This window comes from Scardinius erythrophthalmus (assembly GCF_964197995.2).
Source record: "Scardinius erythrophthalmus genome assembly, chromosome: 1".
Lineage (NCBI taxonomy): Eukaryota > Metazoa > Chordata > Actinopteri > Cypriniformes > Leuciscidae > Scardinius > Scardinius erythrophthalmus.
Window position 1 is genome coordinate 51,192,402 of NC_138221.1, and position 18,801 is coordinate 51,211,202.

The 18,801-nt window shown below is 37.7% G+C and overlaps 1 protein-coding gene across 2 annotated transcripts; it reads right to left on the reverse strand.

The window, feature by feature from the left end:
* Window positions 1-346: 346 nt before the first annotated feature.
* rnd2 (Rho family GTPase 2) lies at window positions 347-16,122 on the reverse strand. Of its 2 annotated transcripts, XM_081388926.1 has the most exons (6): window positions 15,725-16,018; window positions 14,438-14,525; window positions 11,094-11,150; window positions 5,597-5,706; window positions 1,790-1,924; window positions 492-890 (listed from the first exon to the last, which is right to left on the reverse strand). In XM_081388926.1, the coding sequence occupies exons 1-6, from the start codon at window positions 15,833-15,835 to the stop codon at window positions 621-623; spliced, it is 771 nt and encodes a 256-aa protein (XP_081245052.1). In that variant the 5' UTR covers window positions 15,836-16,018; the 3' UTR covers window positions 492-620. The 2 variants fall into 2 exon arrangements, with proteins under 2 accessions (XP_081245053.1, XP_081245052.1); XM_081388927.1 differs by lacking the exon at window positions 11,094-11,150 and having other exon boundaries at window positions 347-890; window positions 15,725-16,122.
* Between the last annotated feature and the right edge of the window lie 2,679 nt (window positions 16,123-18,801).

Here is an 18,801-nt window from a genome sequence, read left to right on the forward strand (position 1 = left end):
AATTATTGAAATTCCAGCTCGCAAAAATATACCACATCTATCCTTAGCCAGCATTTGCGTTGGTGTTTCAGTATAGTGTGAATGAAGTCTTTGTGATGGCATGGAGCATGACTGATGGTGCTGTCACACATGTAAAGGAGCGAACAGCAGAAGTCACAGATGTCTTTGTTCTGCTAATGCTAATGCTAATGATCACTAATGCTGGGGAAAGATTCTCAGAACTCCAGAATTCCAGGGATTTAGTTCCACACAAAATGAGCTTGTCACAGATCTGCAACCTCTAGAGAAGTGTGTCCCAAGAGTTAAAATGAAAGTATGACACTGAATATTGAAGCTGTCCACACATAAAATTCCAAACCCTTTTTTTTTATTTATTCTTTTTGCCTTTGTTTTACACACTATGTGACACTTAGGTCTGCTAAACCATACAACAATGATAAAAAATAAAAGCAAACTTGAAGTTAATAAATAGAACTCCTCTGTATAATGTATTCACACAACTGTACAGTCCACATGGGCCATAGGACAATATGACCCTCAATGTCCCATAAATACAGAGATTCTGTCCCTTCTGTGCAATCTTTTCTTCCACACACCCTGCTGTGACTGTATGCATTAGTCTACATGATTGTGCAACTCTTGGCTCTGTCCTCCCTGAGGGTCGGGGTGGGTTCAAGGGGTGTGTCTTGTGAGCTGACTGGCAGCAGAGGCTGATTAGATATGCGCTTGAGAGCGTGGCGCGAGGAGCTTCTCTTGAGGCTCGGGGCGGGTTCACGTCTGACGGACACGAGCGTGGTGATGTGAAAGACGTCTCGTACGCTGTTCACGCACATTCGGGATGAACATTCCACGTATGCAACTGCGCCCAGCTCGCGCGCTCGTAAACTCCCCTGATAGACAGACAGAAAGAAGTCAGCATCATTGTACTGAGTCAGAACTATCCAGAAGCATTTACTTTCTCATTTCTCTATCAAAAAAACATTGTAATTTCCTTGTCACTCTTTTGCGCTCTTTAATGTAAACTTTTTTATGGTACTTTCCTCGAATAGGGTGCAAAAATAATACCTGAAACTCCTCTAAAATGTCAGTTTTTTTTTTTTTTTTTACACAATAAAAGGTCAGTGAAAGAACATGAACATATCTAATAGGCCTCACAGCAGAAACATGTAATTTTTTCCCATAATGCTTTAAAAATAAAAGTAGTAGGGCACAGAGTTGTACCATTTTAATATGAAGTGCCATCTATTTCTCTCTTTACAGAGTAGAATTATAGCGAGAACTAGGTGTTTCATAATGAAACGTTGCTACAGCGAGTTGACCCGCTCAGAGCACTGACGTAATAGAGGGAACATTTTCTACTGCTCTCTCTGTTTAATGTGTAATTATAGACCTTTCTTTTATTGTCTGTGAGTGCTTCAATGGTTTCAATCACAAGATATGAACGGTTGACATGACATTTCAAGCTGTGACATCAGTGTACGCAGTATGAGATGCTATACTTCATCTAAAAATATTTAAAACATTTTTATATAGTCCTTAAGGAAGGTAAATATATTTGGCTTATATAAAAAAAAAAAAAAAATTTAATCTGAATTCATATTAATTTAGACACTATGAGCGATATTTGTGTTTTATATGGTTAGCTTGCTTGCAAACTTCCGACTACGTGTCTTAGTTCTTTTGTTTGTGTAGCAGCAGTTGAGTAAACACTGATGTCCTAACACAATCTCGCTTTTTTTTCTTTGTGTTCTAGTCCCCTGAGTGTGTGAGAGAGTGTGTGTAAACTCACCTGTTCATGAGTGACAGGTATGAGTCTCTGTTTGGACAGTTCTCGTAAGGTGCTGACATCTGTTCTCATATCCAACTTACAGCCAACCAACACCAACTTTGCATTAGGACAATACTCCTGAGCCTCCACCTGCCACTGAAAGAACGAAAGAAAGAATCTGTCACTTTAAATAAAAACATCAATCCACCTACTGACCTACTGATCTACTGATCTACACAACCATTCAAAAGTTTGGGGCATTTAAAACGGAATTAATACTTTTATTCAGCAAGGATACACTAAATTGATAAAAACAAACAGTATAAACTATTTATTTATATCTATCTATCTATGTATCTATCTATGTATCTATCTATCTATCTATCTATGTATCTATGTATCTATCTATCTATCTATCTATCTATCTATCTATCTATCTATCTATCTATCTATCTATCTTTCTTTCTTTCTTTCTTTCTTTCTTTCTTTCTTTCTTTCTTTCTTTCTTTCTTTCTTTCTTTCTTTCTTTCTTTCTTTCTTTCTTTCTTTCTTTCTTTCTTTCTTTCTTTCTTTCTTTCTTTCTTTCTTTCTTTCTTTCTTTCTTTCTTTCTTTCTTTCTTTCTTTCTTTCTTTCTTTCTTTCTTTCTTTCTTTATCCAGCTATTTGTACAGTTGTAATCTAAATGTCAATTTAGCAGTTGTCACTGCTAAATGAATAAATGTAAATGTAGTGGTAATCAAAATTGTTCAACCCCCATTGCAAATCAGGTTTATTGGCAAAATTACAGACTTTCAGCTGTTTGCAATGAAACAAATCAAACGAAAGTAATTGAAAATAGCTCAACACAACAAATGTTTCTAGTTATTTCCCCAAATTCAACTGAAAATGCAACTTTTAATGACTCCTGCAGTCACAAAATTATTCCACCCCTTCATGGCAAGCATCTTTAGCACTTAGTAGAAAACCCTTTTGCTGTTCTGACCAGACACCAGACATGTATAACCAGACACCAGCTTCTGGCAGCGTTTTTGAGGAATCTTAGCCCATTCCTCATAAGCAATGTCCTCCAGTTCAGTAATATTCTGGGGTCTGCGTGTTGCAAACGCCGCCTTCAAATCCCACCAGAGATTTTCTATGGGGTTCAAGCCAGGTGACTGTGATGATGGCCACTGTAGAATCTTCCATGCCTTGGTGGAGTTTAAGGTATGCTTGGGATCATTGTCCTGTTGGAAGGTCCAATGACGCCCAAACTTCAGCTTCCTCACTGACGGCATATTTTCTCCTAGGATTTCCTGACACTTCAATAAATCCATCTTGCCTTTCATATGCTGCAGGTTTCCAGTGCCAGAGGATGCAAAGCAGCCGCAGAGCATCACCGATCACCACCATGCTAGACTGTAGACAGAGCGTTCTTTTCAGCATATGCTTCATTCTCCTTCCTCCAGACATACCTCTGAGACATAGGGTCGAAAAGTTACAGTTTTTTTCATCGCTCCACAGAACAGTATCCCAAAACTTCTGTGGCTTATTTAAATGATTTTGAGCACTTTTCTCGTGCTTTTGGGTCAGTAGTGGTGTACGTTTTCGTTTTGGAGTTCTGGCATGCGTTTAGTACGCACCTTACTGTGCAAGCTGAAACCTCAGTGCCTGTTGCAACCAAGTCTTGCTGTGGGTCTTTTGCAGTCACTTGAGGGTTTTTCTGACCCTGTCTACTCAGAAATCTGGTTGCAGCCGTTGATGGCTTCTTTTTTCAGCCTTTTTCTACCCTGTTCTTTGTTTGTTAAGGGGCGATGATATCTTCTCCTAACTTTTTGGACCATTCTTTTGACCATTCTCCATATTTGTAACATGCAGTCACACGTGACACTCAACAAACCTAGCAAGTTCAGATATTTCATGTGTTCTAGCTCAAGGGGACCTGGTGCAACTAATGAAGCCCTTGATTAGTTGCATCAGGTGTGATTGAGACACCTGTTTTGCAGATTTGTGCTGTTGTGACTCATGATTCTATTCAGGGGGTTAAATTATTTTAAGACTGCAGAAGTCATGAATTTGGGGAAACCACTTGAAACATTTGTTGTGTTGAGCTATTAAAATGACTTTTGCTTGATTTGTTCATTGCAAACAACTGAAAGTCTGTAAATATTTCCAGTAAACCTGATTTGCAATGGTGGTTGAATCATTTTGATTATAACTGTAATGTATATATTTCAGTATTTAAAGTTTGGGAATAATATTTAAATCTTTTATTTTGTTTTCTAGCCAATACTTGTAATAGTTGTTTATGCTGTAACACAGTGAGCTTGTGGTTTTCTCCCTTCCTGTCATTTATGTGTGCATAATGAATGAATAATGTAGTTGTGTGTGCATGAGAGAGAGAATTAGGGAAGCAATTTGACCAGCTATTGTCTGAATACTTACAAACACTCACACTAATGCACATTCAAATCAAATCAGACAATATTTACACCAGTTTTTCTTCAATTAACTATACAGCAAAGTGAACAACAACAACAGCTTCAAATCTCCTTTTACACCAGTGTAGCTTGAAATGACCCAGACCAGGCCATTTTCAGGAACATTCCTGCTATGCAGAACCATCCAGAGCCAGTTATTCAGACAGCTTATGTGTGAGCATGCATGGTGCATGTGTGTTATTCACTAGCCTCTGCAAAGGTTCAGCAATCTCAGCTATGGCACCATTTCACAGGTTCTGAATGTGTTCAACCATCCATCAAACAGCAATGTGATCTTTAACCTTAAATGCCACCATTAACCGGCCAATCGGAGGTCGCCGCCTGCCTCTCAACATTCCACAACAGCCTTTAGCTCCGCCCCTGTGGTCTCAGAGGTGAGATGCTGAAATGTAACAGCATTCAGTGTGTCTGGTGTGGCAGGGTTAGCATTAGGACAGTTAGAGAATGAAAGGCATTTAGATAATTACATCAGATTAAATCACTCTCTAATAATTAAAAAAAGAAACCCATATACCCATTCTAAGGTTTGGGTTCTGTCTTTGAAATAAGTCTCTAAGGCTCACAAAGGCTGCATTTATTTGATCAAAATACAATATAAACAGTAATATTGTGAAATATTATTACAATTAAAAAGAACTGTTTTCTATTTTAATATATTTTCAAATTTATTCCTGTGAATTTTCAGCAGTCCTCAGTGTCACATGATAATGCTGTTTTGCTGCTCAATAAGCCTTTCTTTTTATTATCAATGTTAAAAATATTTTTTTAGGGGGATTCTTTGGTAAATGGAAAAACAGCATTTATTTCAAATAGAACTCTTTTGTAAAATTATAAATATCTCGATAACAGTCACTTTCAATCAATTGAATGTGTCCTTGCTGAATAAAAGTATGTATTTCTTACCATTCAAACTTTTGAATGGTAGTGTTTACCGTTACAATGATATAAATATATGTGCTATTTTTTCATACTGCCGACTCTTCTTCCTGTATCATCCGAATATCTTTTTCTCACCAGACATATATAGACTTAAATCTGAAAAACACATTTAAACTTTTCAGCTCTAGGCTCACACCCTCATCACCACATAATTGCTGGCATCTGTGTTTAGGTAAAGCTTGTATTTTTGTGTAACTCCACAATGCCGTCATCCGCCAACTGCGAAACACCCACAAACAAAAACCTCTCTTAGTCAACAATTACATTGTGTTTTCACAGCGAGAGACTAACGCTGCAAGTATCTGAGTGTTTACAACTACAACTAATAATGCCATTCCAAAATGCACTTTTGCAAGTACATACGTTTTTAGGATGAGAGAAAAGAAGAAAGGAAAGGAAAGGAGATTCTGACCTTCTTAGGGATACTGTCCAGCGTCTCGGGTCTGCTGATATCAAAACAGATGAGCACAGCATCACAGTCCGGATACGCAAGCGGCCGTACATTATCATAATACGAGGACCCTGCAGAACACAAGCACAGAGAGGGGTCAGGAGAAAAAACGCTTCATTATAAAAAAAATAAAAGCTGATGCTCAAATCAAAGAGCGAAACGCTGCTAATGGTGTGCTAACTGCTGTGACACGTACAAATTATGTACAGTGGGTCATACAGCAGGGCAGATGATATAAAAGACTGATGTTTCTCCAGTGGTGAGTGCCTGAGCAGGAAGAGAGAGTGGTCAGTTTGATTCCAGCGCAGTCATTTCATGTTCAGAATAACATTTTAACATAAGCGTCCATACTGCTCATAATGTGTGTTTATTGTGCACATTGTGTAAATGTTTTTAAGCCTCCCCTTGTCAAAGGGTTCGGGGCAACATTCCTGGTTTACCCATTGTTTCCCACAGTGCAATGTGGCTAACTTGACACCATTCCCAGTGTAATTGAATGAATTAAAAGTAATACAGCAAAGATTTCTTATGTCTCTGTTTTTATGCATTAAAACATTTTACACGAAATACAAATGCTAAATAATTGTTTTTATTTCCAGTAAAATAACTGAGCACCACTAATGAAATGTAACTGAGGTCATTATCAGTGTTATTTTAGTATCATTGAGATACTAGTTTTTATTTATTAAAACTAATATAGTTTTTATTCATATTTTTAATTAGTTTTTATATTTTCCCAATTTATTTTAATTTTAGTTAAAGCTTTTTTTGTGTGTATTGTTGACATTTTTAATATGTCTATATATTATTTTCTATTTCAGTTTTAGTTATTTTTAGTACATTAAGTTTTTATATTTTATATTTTTATATTTTATATTTTATTCCAAGTAAAAAAAGGGTTTTAGTTTTAGTTAACTATAATAACCCCCTTCCATAAACTCTCTTTCCATGGCTTTGTTCTCAATGGAAAACTGACACTGCTTACTGTGCAGTATATACTGCTTTCTATTAGCAACATTATTATTACAGTAGAATTTTAGCACGGTATTATGCTATTGTTGTCACCTGACCTCACTGCATTGTGTGTTTAATTTAGTGGTGTCCAGTTATAATCACTGAAATAAAACATTTTGTGTCATACTTGCTAATTTGTCAAGAAATAGATTAGAAATCACAGTTATATTGCTTCCAGATCATTTGTGATGTTGGAAATAGAAGAAAAGCAAGTTTAGCACATATCATTGTGGTATACATACAGAAATCTTACATAACGTGCACAGTATACATACTTACTGCCACTGTCTACAACTATACTCTCTGTCTTTCCTGATCTCCTCTCTCTCACTCTCCTGTCCTTCCCTCGAGTGAGGACACAAATCCAGACATAGACAGTGAGAGATAGCGAGGGAAAGAGAGAAGACTGTGAGAGTGACAATGAGAGTTTGAAGCGCTGATCAAAGCTATCAGTTATTATGGGCTGGCCTCAGGAGTCACCCTATGAGCTACATGTCCCACAATCCTCTCTGGCAGATCTGTCAACCACAGCCATGGAGAGATGGTTGAATCTAATTTTTTGGATGAGAATGGAAATAAGGATAAGAAGAAACTAATCAAATTTTACAGAGAAAGAGACTGGAATGGAAAGAAAGGCTGATATTGTTGGTTTGTTGTTTGTCGCCATGTTGAGAGCGCTAGTCCACAGGGACACTTTTTTCTGTTCTCACTGCAACAGCTTCTAAAATACACTTGCTTACTTAGCTGTTTAAATGAGGACACACTATAGACTTATAAAGTTTATTTCTGTTAATATTATTAATGATAATGATAATAATAATGTTACCTTTCATAAAAGGTAAAATGATTCATATATTATTAGATTTATTATTACTATTATAAATAATAAACAAATAATAAATGTCATATATTATTAATTTCCCTTTTTGTTATCATAATAATATTGTACACCTTCATAACAAGGTAAATGTTTCATACATTATTATTATTATTATTAATAGAATAATAATAAAATGTATTTTAATAATTTTCCTTTCATTACGTATGGATGGATTGTCCCCTAAAAGAGACAGTCTGTCAAAAAAAATTTTTATTAGACTTCGCCAAGTTCTTGGGACAGATTTGTACCCACAGTACGGTTCAGTAAAAACCCAACACACACACGCGCGCGCGCACGCGCAACATACAGTAAACACTTCTTAGCACTTCTGTTGTCTGTATCTGGTTAAAAAATTAAACACCTTCTCATTTATGGTCACTCTTCTCTGCCTATGCTAAACCATTCACACCATGTTAAAAAACATTCATTTCCTGTCTAGTTTGCAGTGGATGTTATAAATCACCAAATAAATCTCTGCCAGTTGTTTTATTTTCTAGACATTATTACTGTGGTTATGTCTGTAGTGCTAGACATAATTTGGATCTTGTCAAGAACAGAGTGTCCATATGAAATGCTGACCTGAATGTTTGCCAGTAAACAATCTCCTCTTCCAGTCCCTAGATTCACCTCTTGCCAGCTGTGCAGCTGTGTGTGTGTGTGTGTGTGTGTGTGTGTGTGTGTGTGTGTGTGTGTGTGTGTGTGTGTGTGTGTGTGTGTGTGTGTGTGTGTGTGTGTGTGTGTGTGTGTGTGTGTGTGTGTGTGTGTGTGTGTGTGTGTGTGCGTGCGTGCGTGTGTGACTGAAGCAGAACTCTATGGGATGTCATTACAGATTGTTGAAGATGTAGCCATAAGCACAAGAGTGTCGGTTAGCTCAGGAGCACCACACATATGCTCACACACACATCCGCAGACACCTCATTAAGACCCATCAGAGACACAGCTTGATTACCTGTGTGAATCTGTGTTTATGTTAGCATTTTTATAGATCTGAACAGGCCTAAAGGTAATGAGCAAACAGGCTAAGCAGAATTCAAATGCCCTCAATTCAAAAAATGATAAAGGGATAGTTCACCCAAACATTCAAATTCAGTCATCATTTCCTCTAAACCTATATGACTTGTATATTTTGAAGAATGTTTCAACTGTTTTTGTCCATGTAATGAAAGTCTACGAGGTTCAAAACAACACTGAATTCCACAGAAGAAAAGTTATTTAGCTTAGGAATGACACAATAGTTTTCATTTCCCCTTTAAGCTCTATGAACAACATCTGGTCCATGCTGTTGATTACCATTTTCAACTAATTTCTCAGAATGTCACACAAAAATCGCATTGACAGATGTGTGATTAGAATGGAAGTCCTTGGTGTAAACGTCCCACTACAGCCCCATAGACTTCCTTATAATTGGATTTCTGTCAACATGTTTTTTGGTTTTACCAACTGAGGGACGACTCGATATAACTGAAAACACAGAGGGAAATGCTTAAGAAAGCATGCACAACATTTAACAAAACAAATCACACTTGGTGAAACAAAGGGAGCCTCTCATTACCATTCAGCGTTCTCATTACTCATTTCTCATTAGTCATCAAATTATTAGTTGCCCTAGTTCTCCAGAGGGTCGGGCAAATACTCCCATGTCCCATCCAGTTCTAGATTTTACAACCGCAAATTCACTTTACGCAATCATTAATTACAAATCAACACATTGTGACAAATTAAGATTTATTCATATGTTTACCTAATTTTGTAGCACTTAAAGCTAATCCCTTTCATAGCAAAATACCTCCTATATCCCACAATCTCAGAAAAAATGGTACAAAAGTGCAGTTGCCTTTCAAAAGGTACGCATTTGTACTTTTTTAGTGCTAAAAAAATGCATATTACTTTAAAGTATACATATTGTTACCTAAAGCATACATATTAGTAACCTTTGAAAGGGTACTGCCCGAGTGACAGCTTTTGTACCATTTTTTTGTCACGGACTTGCATATAGTTCAAAGATGACAAGGAAGATATGATAAATCCTAACAGTTTTTCATAAATCCACACACGAATCCAAAACCAATGATAAAGTTAGACAACCAACATGTAGACATTAACAATACCCAACAACTGAAAGGAAAACAAGCATGAACTTAAATACTCTTTGAAACTGCTGATAATTAACGACAAACACCTGAACTGGATGACAACATAATCTGTAACCATGACAACAACACAAGGAAAACAAAGTCCAAATGGTATGTGTGTGACATTTTTTTCTTTCTAAAAGAGTGGGTGTTTCTCAAAACCAAGAATGCAAAGAACGGACTTGTGTTCTTGGGGAGAACGCTCTTGCTAGTTGTTCTTGGAAGAATGAACTCACAAGGTGACGAGCACACAGAACGCTGCTGACAGTTTGAGACAATGTGTTCTTGCTGGTATTGCACAATAATACCCCCGCACAGACGCCGTCTGCAGTACCCAAACATAACGAGAATTATTGACGGTAACAGCCAGGCTTTATCGCCTAAGCCTACCCTCAGCTCAAAGGAATACTCTACAACTGTACACTATGTAATGTATATTAATAACAATAAAGCTACCTATGCTGGAGATTCTCAATTCCGAAAACATTTGAGCGCATTTTCGATTCGCCATACATTTTCAAAAAATGCCAATATTTGAAATCTACACAGTTGATTTCTCGCATCAAATGTTTTCAGCAGTGAATTTAGTGATGAAATAGCGTACGAAATTCTTGTTGAAAAACGACTTGCTGTATTGACATCTAGTTCCTCGAATGCCGAAATGAATGCTGGGATATTTCTGCCGTCAAGTTCTCACAAGTTACCAACCTATGCATCCTCGGTAAAATGGGCGTGTCAAGAACACTTCCGGGATTTTTAACCGTTCTTGCCAAAATGCAAACTTGTGTATTGGGACAGTACTTGGGCAGCGACTGATGACGTTTCACAAGTCCACAAGAACACAAGTACAGAAAAGAACGCATATTGAGAAACGGTCAGTATATATATACACTCACCTAAAGGATTATTAGGAACACCTGTTCAATTTCTAATTAATGCAATTATCTAATCAACCAATCACATGGCAGTTGCTTCAATGCATTTAGGGGTGTGGTCCAAACTGAATGTCAGAATGGGAAAAAAAGGTGATTTAAGCAATTTTGAGCATGGCATGGTTGTTGGTGCCAGACGGGCCGGTCTGAGTATTTCACAATCTGCCCAGTTACTGGGATTTTCACGCACAACCATTTCTAGGGTTTACAAAGAATGGTGTGAAAAGGGAAAAACATCCAGTATGCGGCAGTCCTGTGGGCGAAAATGCCTTGTTGATGCTAGAGGTCAGAGGAGAATGGGCCGACTGATTCAAGCTGATAGAAGAGCAACTTTGACTGAAATAACCACTCGTTACAACCGAGGCATGCAGCAAAGCATTTGTGAAGCCACAACACGCACAACCTTGAGGTGGATGGGCTACAACAGCAGAAGACCCCACCTGGTACCACTCATCTCCACTACAAATAGGAAAAAGAGGCTACAATTTGCACGAGCTCACCAAAATTGGACAGTTGAAGACTGGAAAAATGTTGCCTGGTCTGATGAGTCTTGATTTCTGTTGAGACATTCAGATGGTAGAGTCAGAATTTGGCGTAAACAGAATGAGAACATGGATCCATCATGCCTTGTTACCACTGTGCAGGCTGGTGGTGGTGGTGTAATGGTGTGGGGGATGTTTTCTTGGCACACTTTAGGCCCCTTAGTGCCAATTGGGCATCGTTTAAATGCCACGGCCTACCTGAGCACTGTTTCTGACCATGTCCATCCCTTTATGACCACCATGTACCCATCCTCTGATGGCTACTTCCAGCAGGATAATGCACCATGTCACAAAGCTCGAATCATTTCAAATTGGTTTCTTGAACATGACAATGAGTTCACTGTACTAAAATGGCCCCCACAGTCACCAGATCTCAACCCAATAGAACATCTTTGGGATGTGGTGGAACGGGAGCTTCGTGCCCTGGATGTGCATCCCACAAATCTCCATCAACTGCAAGATGCTATCCTATCAATATGGGCCAACATTTCTAAAGAATGCTTTCAGCACCTTGTTGAATCAATGCCACGTAGAATTAAGGCAGTTCTGGTGAAAGGGGGTCAAACACAGTATTAGTATGGTGTTCCTAATAATCCTTTAGGTGAGTGTATATATTTCTTTATTTTTTTTCCACTCAAAATTTTTTTCCACTCAACATTTGTAAAAAAAAAAAAAAAAAAAAAAAGAAGATTTTGTAGCTGATTCTACTTCTGGCTCATTCATCATGCTAGAGATGGAAGGTCAAGTCAAGTGCATTGTGGGATACAGTAGGCTATTTCATGCAGTTTGCTCTGTTGCATGCTACACATTTTCCAAAATGTAAAAGGTCATTTTTGGTATTCTATGCAAACAAAAAGAGTACAAGTAGTATGCAAGTTGTGTTAGAGTAGAGTTGAATTAGAGTAGTATGTTTGTACGCATTTCCAAACATTGCTGTTGTTTTGCGACACATTTGGTGGCGAAAGAGATGCAGAAAGCACCTTTAATGCATGTGGCCATACATAGGGAAATGCTTTAGTTTAGCATTTACATACTTTTGTACTGTTTACAAGTTACACCAACTTGTGCATCATTTTAGGTGACTTGGTAAGACAGTATTGTCCAATAAAGTACATCTGATCATACATATACTTTACACACATAGCCGCTTGGTGCCTGGCTATTGTCAAGAGGGCTTACTGACACCCCTTTTAAACAGTGATAAAGTTCACAACCAGTTGAACTTCATTATCATGCTGAAACATGGACTCTTGTGTCCCAGACTGTGTATGAGAGCACTTACAGTAAAGAGAAGATTTACTCTCGACAGGGTTACAGTCTGACCCCGGCACAACCCTACAGATCAACAACAACAGTGGGAGAGGAAAACATTCCCATAGGAACTTAAAAATGGAGATGACAAGAAAAGAAATTCCCATAAAGGACTTTTATAGCAGGGTGGGGAAACATGCAGAGGCCTAGAGCAGGGGATTTATGGGTCACGCTTGCTGAGAAACCCCTGAAGTGTGTGTCAGGACGAGTGTGTGTCAGCAGTAGTGTAGCTTAACACCAAGTGTGCTACAATCCACACAGACAGTACTGTCCAAACACACATGCACAGCCCTGAACATATTACTTGAATTCTGTCTTGGCTTTTGTTTCAAAGAAGAGAAGCTAGAATCCACACAGAACCATTTATATCACAGATCTCACCCAGAGATACAGTCCAGAACTCAAAAGCAATATAACAGGATCATATCCTTCTCTAAATTCATAAACTCTGTATTGTCTATTGTGTATTGTAAAATCAAAGCAGTGAGAGTTCTGCTACCCGACTCTTGTGAGTCACTCCAGCGAACCAAAGAGCCATTTTCAATTACTCTAATACAAAAAAACAAGAGGTCAGCCAGGCCATGAGAGCGGTCAGCAGTCAGCAGGGACAGGAATGAACCGCGTCCATGCACAGACTAGACTGGCACCAGGATTTGTTACAGTAGAATGTTTGCTATTGCATCTATCTGTCTATCCATGAGGAGGTTTCAAAATTTACACTCCCAGACTGTCCTAATCAGTCTGACGCCACTAGAGAGCACAATGCATAAGTCACAGTAGATCACTGGCTATGTTTGGGGTGAAATACTATTACACTACCTATTGCATACTGCCTAATATACTGTAATATGGATGATTTAATGTATTTATAGAATATATTTATTATTATATATAATGAACGTAGGCCAGTGTGTGCCTTTATGTGTTATGTGAATGGTGTATGTGATCACATTTAAAAAAAAGAGTCAAAAAATGATCAAATTGTTAAAAATCAGTGACTTCTGCCAAAGCCGCTTTAAGACAAGCCTACAAGGTTAGCAAAAAATAGCGTAACACTGTGGATGCAGGGATAGAGGCTTTTTTTTTTTTAAATGGATGTCAATGGAGGAGAGGCTTCACTACGCTGAATAAACCGCTTTTGTGAGGAAACAGCTTATCAATTAATGAATCGACAGCCTCTCGGGCTAATCTTCAACATGTTTGCTCTTAAACTTTCGTTTTGAATTGATCTATTTTTAGACTTGACACAGAGAAAACAATGGTGTTTTATAAGAGAAGTCACAGACAATTGCACGACAGGTAGGATTCAGTTGACGGCACTTCTCATTCATTTCTATCGTATCCGCAAACTGTGACCGTCTGTTGCACAACTCTGAACGAAATTCAATGACGTCAAGGCTGTAATTTGATTGGTTATCAAGTCACACTAAGTTCCAATGTTTTCCAAAGTTAGAGCCAAGGACCATCGTATCTTCCAATAATAAGACCATCTCTGCTTCAGTGCATTGTGGGATACCGTCTTGTGAACCTGTTGTATAACGCAGTTTGGTAAATGTAGTAGGTCAGTCATGCGTTTTGATGATTTCTCAAAAATAAGTAAATACAATTTTGCATACTATGCACCCTATTTTTCACATGAGAGTCGGCACGGTCATTGTAATTTGAATGTGTCGATTCTTCCGGGCTTATCCACTGTTATTTTAGCTGTACAAAAACTGTCCATTATGATTGTGCAAACTGCTACTTGTTTTTGAATTATTTTAATTTAATATCGCAACCATCAACACACTGGTTTGTAGCGCATATTATTTTACCATTTGCAGCATTTTGTTATTCTTCTAGTTGATTCCCTACAGCGGCAAATTAATTGGAAGTCTTGGCAAATTCACAGGAAATAGCTTACTTCCGTGATAAAAAATATGGTGGATAAGAACAGCAGTATAGCATACTATTCAGACAATGGTTTAATTTGATGCCATGCCAGATCTTACCTGATGTATCCCACATGTTCAGCTCGATGCGATGCTTATCGATCTCGAAGCTCGCGGTGTAGTTCTCAAACACCGTGGGCACATAATTCTGCAATGAAAAATCATATTACTGGTAAATCATTTTAGTGGACTATGACAGTACATCAACTATTTAAAGTCGGCATGAAACATAAGTTGCGATAGTCTTTTCTTCCCTGTTGTGGTGTATATCTGAGTGAAACGGCTTCTCAAACAAGAAAAAATTTAGGGGCGGGAATTGATTTTGTCTATTGGGAATTGATTGGATGGTTGTGGTTTGCTATTGCTGTGATGTCATGTGAGTGACAGGTTGCCCCGCCCTCACATCATCAGAGAAGACATGTAGCAGCAATTTTGATTTCATGGTGACTTTAAAATAGCTTACTTTTTAAACAAAGTTTTGTGTGATCTCCTTGCAATGTATGCATATACCATTTATATGGATACACCGTAATAACATGGGAATGGTTGGTGATATTAAAGTCCTGTTTGTGGCACATTAGTATATGTGAGGGGGCAAACTCCTCAAGATGGGTGGTGACCATGACATATACTAATGTGCCACAAACAGGACTTTAATATCACCAACCATTCCCATGTTATTACGGTGTATCCATATAAATGGACCACCCTGTAGAATAATGATAATAATGACAATCATTATTAATCATTACAATAAATGATGACAGTCTTTATGTTTTATCCTATACGAATCCAACATCGCGCAGCCTTCGGTCATCTATTTATTTTTTTCTTCTTACTTTTTTTTTACTAAATAAATTGCATAGATTGGTCTGATTTGAGAAGTAAAAGTAAAATTGATTGAAAATATCGAGTTGGTCAGACTATAGTTCTTAAGACATAATCGCTGTGTTTACGCAACTGGCCCTAACTTGCAATCTAACCTTTATAGTTGTGAAGTGAAATAAATGTTATTTGAAAAGAACATCACGAACAGTTTCACTTCAGCGTCTCGTTTCATGAACGCCTTTCCGTGGCAAGTTAAAAAACCCTTTATTTCTATGCAGTTGCGCTCCAGTGCGACATGATGAACTCGGGACATCATGCAGTTTATTGAACTCAAAACAATGAACTTGAATCGCATAATTAAATCAACTTCAATGCAAGATGTTCATTGTTTTAAAACAGACATAATATTAGGCTACTCCGACTGTTGTCATCAGTCCACTCACTCGTCTCATCAATTTAGTAACTTATTTTCTGTTTTTATAGTAATAATATGACATTAATGATAAATGATGGGTTCACCTCTGGGTAGCTGTCCTTGGCGAACACATGCAGCAGCGCAGTCTTTCCACACTGAGTGTCGCCGACCACCACGATCTTACAGCGACTGCACTGTCCTTCCATCATCATCATCACTATCAGCACTGTCCTAGCGCTTAACCAACACCATCCGCTGCCTGATGACGGAGCTTTATAACGCTGAATGAATGATTCAGAGTGAGTCTGTCTGAGCGGACGGGTATGTGCCAGGGAGAGAGTCCACTCACACTGGCGTGGCGCGCGCCCCTCCCTGCCCGTCCTCCTGTCAATCTCCTGGTTCCCACGGTGACACCACGCGCTGAGTCTCGCGCGTCACGCGCCTCGTGCTCTCTCTCTCTCTCTCTCTCTCTCTCTCTCTCTCTCTCTCTCTCTCTCGACTCAGCTCTCAGACCCTTGATTTCTAATGACACGTTACCGTTACCGTTGCCTTCCTACTGACTGAGGTTTGGGCATGGTGTAAATTAAACGACCCCTCTTGACTCGTGTATGGAAATCGTTTACGAAGTGATTTAAGTTAACGCATAACTGAATCCACCCAAGGTCATGAAAAATATTATGAAAATATCGTAAAAATGTAAAATATCATGCACTCGGAACATTAGTGAAACTTAAAAAAAAAAAAAAAGTCAGAAAGTGTTAGCCTGTACCTGAATAGAGAGAGAGAGAGAGAGAGAGAGAGAGAGAGAGAGAGAGAGAGAGAGAATCCTGAGTCTTTTTGTCTGTCTTTGATTAATTTATTTGCTTTTTCCAGCTTTTGGGTAATAACTCTATCTTCCTAGAACCATTAAAAAAAAGAGAGATCAAATGTAGAGATGCAGAGCTGTTGTATTTTACAGGATATATGAAACTGTTACATTTTTAATTAGCCTAACGTTTGACTTTTAAATTTATTTTTGTGTTTGAACTTAATAATGTTAGCATAAAGCAAAGGTATTCTCAGTTTTTTAAGTAAATGGCCAATCCATTCCATCGGCGTAATGAATAGCACAGTTCTTTTAATTAGTAGGCTATATTGCATTACATATTAAAATATTAAAAGTTAACGTTTTTAGTTCCAATGATTTTAAAGTTTTCAATAGCCTTAATTTAAAGTTATGTTTCTGTCAAAGTTTGTGCCAAAAAAAGAAGCAAGTTTGCGCCTACAAAAAGGTCCTTTCGCATTCATTGTAAAAGTAATGCCGCCATCTTCTGTTTACTGAAGGGATTGCAGATGTTGAGTGTTGTAGACACGTGCTTACTTTTGAGACTGTCGGTGCACCATAACAGCTGCTAAAATCTGATTGCAAGGGGGACATCTGTGTTTGCTCAGTTTAGTTCACTGCAAGATTACTGCAATCTTTTTTTATTTATTTATTTGTCTTTTAAATGTCATCGTGCGTTCTCAACTTCTTTACATGGACTCATCGTGTTTAACTTTAAAACTAGCGTTGTGGTCGTAATAGTATAGTAAATAGTATTAAAATCAGCAGTGAGCTTATAGTAACATTTAGTTTAGTTCTGGTGATGAAGTCATACTCTAATATATTACAGTTTTTCTCAGTCGCTTTGGTGCATTTCTCACATCACTATTTACATTTGCACAACAGTTAGTTCAACCTCCACAACATTTAGTCATTTGTGCACATCATAGTAGCAGTTTCTCATTCCTTCAAACAAATTGCAAATGCTTTTGGACATGCATCAATTGCTTTCATACAACTCTCTGCTGTTTTATAACATTATCATTTGCTTATGTCATGTCAGTCAAAATTAACTATACTTGTGAATGCTGAATAGTCATTCCATATAAAACTAATAGTTTTATTAGCATTTCATTGCTTGAGTCATTACATACAAAAATGTTGAACTAGTTGTCAAAATCTGTCAAGCAAATTTTACACATTTTTTAAAATCTTTTTTTTTTTTTTTTTTTTTGAAAATGTCTCCTAAATTGAACAATTTCTCTCAGGTGAATCTCAGCTTTCACTGATGAGGAACGTCTGGATGTGCATGAAGGATTATAGTACTATGTATGTTGTATGTTCAGTTCCAATATGTACTGCAATATTGTTTACAGTTGTGCACAGCTCTACCCAAAGGGAGTTTATGTTTGTTGTAAATAAGGGTGTATTTTCTCTTTTGCACAATGCTGTGAACAAATTAGAATTGCAAAGAGCATATGCAGTAAAAATGTAAAACATACATATTCAGTGTCTTGTACTCAGTTACCTCACTAAATACAGTAATGTGTAACTTTACTGTATTTTTCAAATGGCTGTGCAAATAGTATATTATAGTGCTGTCTTGAGCATTTTCAGGTAGTGTCACTAAGATCTGACTTTTTTGCATTGGAAAACATTTACAGAGAAAACTGTCATAATGAAAACATGACAAAGCCATTTAAATATCTTGTTCATAAACAATGGTGTCAGGACTTTTCATCTTGATGACACTGACACTTTCATTGACATGAATACTTGCTTTTGAGGAATGAGCTATCCATTTTGAGCAAGTGACACACTTTTGAAGGTTATCAACTAGGTTTTGCAGTTTGTACTAATTGTTTTGAGAACTGCATTAACTGTTGTGCATATGTAAATAGTGATGTGAAAAATGCACCAAAGAGACCGAGAAAAACTGTAATTTGGCCTCAGGCATTTAGTTCACGCCCTCCAGAGATGCAGCCACACCCATTTAGCGCCGTCCTGCTTTTACCAACAGGGGGAGACAAATACCACAAGACCACGAACTTGTACCTATTAAGACAGCACAAATTAGCCAAGCGTTTAATGTTGTTTCATTTAGCATTGAGCTGTTGTCACCGAGAGACCACTGAATTGCGTTATTTGGTTGTCACAAGAAGTTTTCAAAACAAGAAATGATCTGACTATCACTAACCACAGTAGGTTAGCCAATAGCCAACCACATTCATGTTCAACCGCTGTCCATGAATGTTTACTTCATACAATGAAGTTTATGACCTTCTGAACGATTTAACTGAATTATATTCACATTTCATATTCTTTCAGTGTTATTTATAATTTTATAGGCTATATATACATGCAGGTTGCATACATTTA

What these genes read in the sequence shown, in the direction of transcription:
- rnd2 (XM_081388926.1), bottom strand. Translation starts at nt 15,835, where the DNA reads ATGATGATGATGGAAGGACAGTGCAGTCGCTGTAAGATCGTGGTGGTC. An exon ending in GAACATGTGGGATACATCAG is followed by an intron (nt 11,151 to 14,437) that starts GTAAGATCTGGC and finishes ATGTCTCAACAG; the next exon opens with AAATCAAGACTCATCAGACC. An exon ending in TGGACAGTATCCCTAAGAAG is followed by an intron (nt 1,925 to 5,596) that starts GTCAGAATCTCC and finishes TCGTTCTTTCAG; the next exon opens with TGGCAGGTGGAGGCTCAGGA.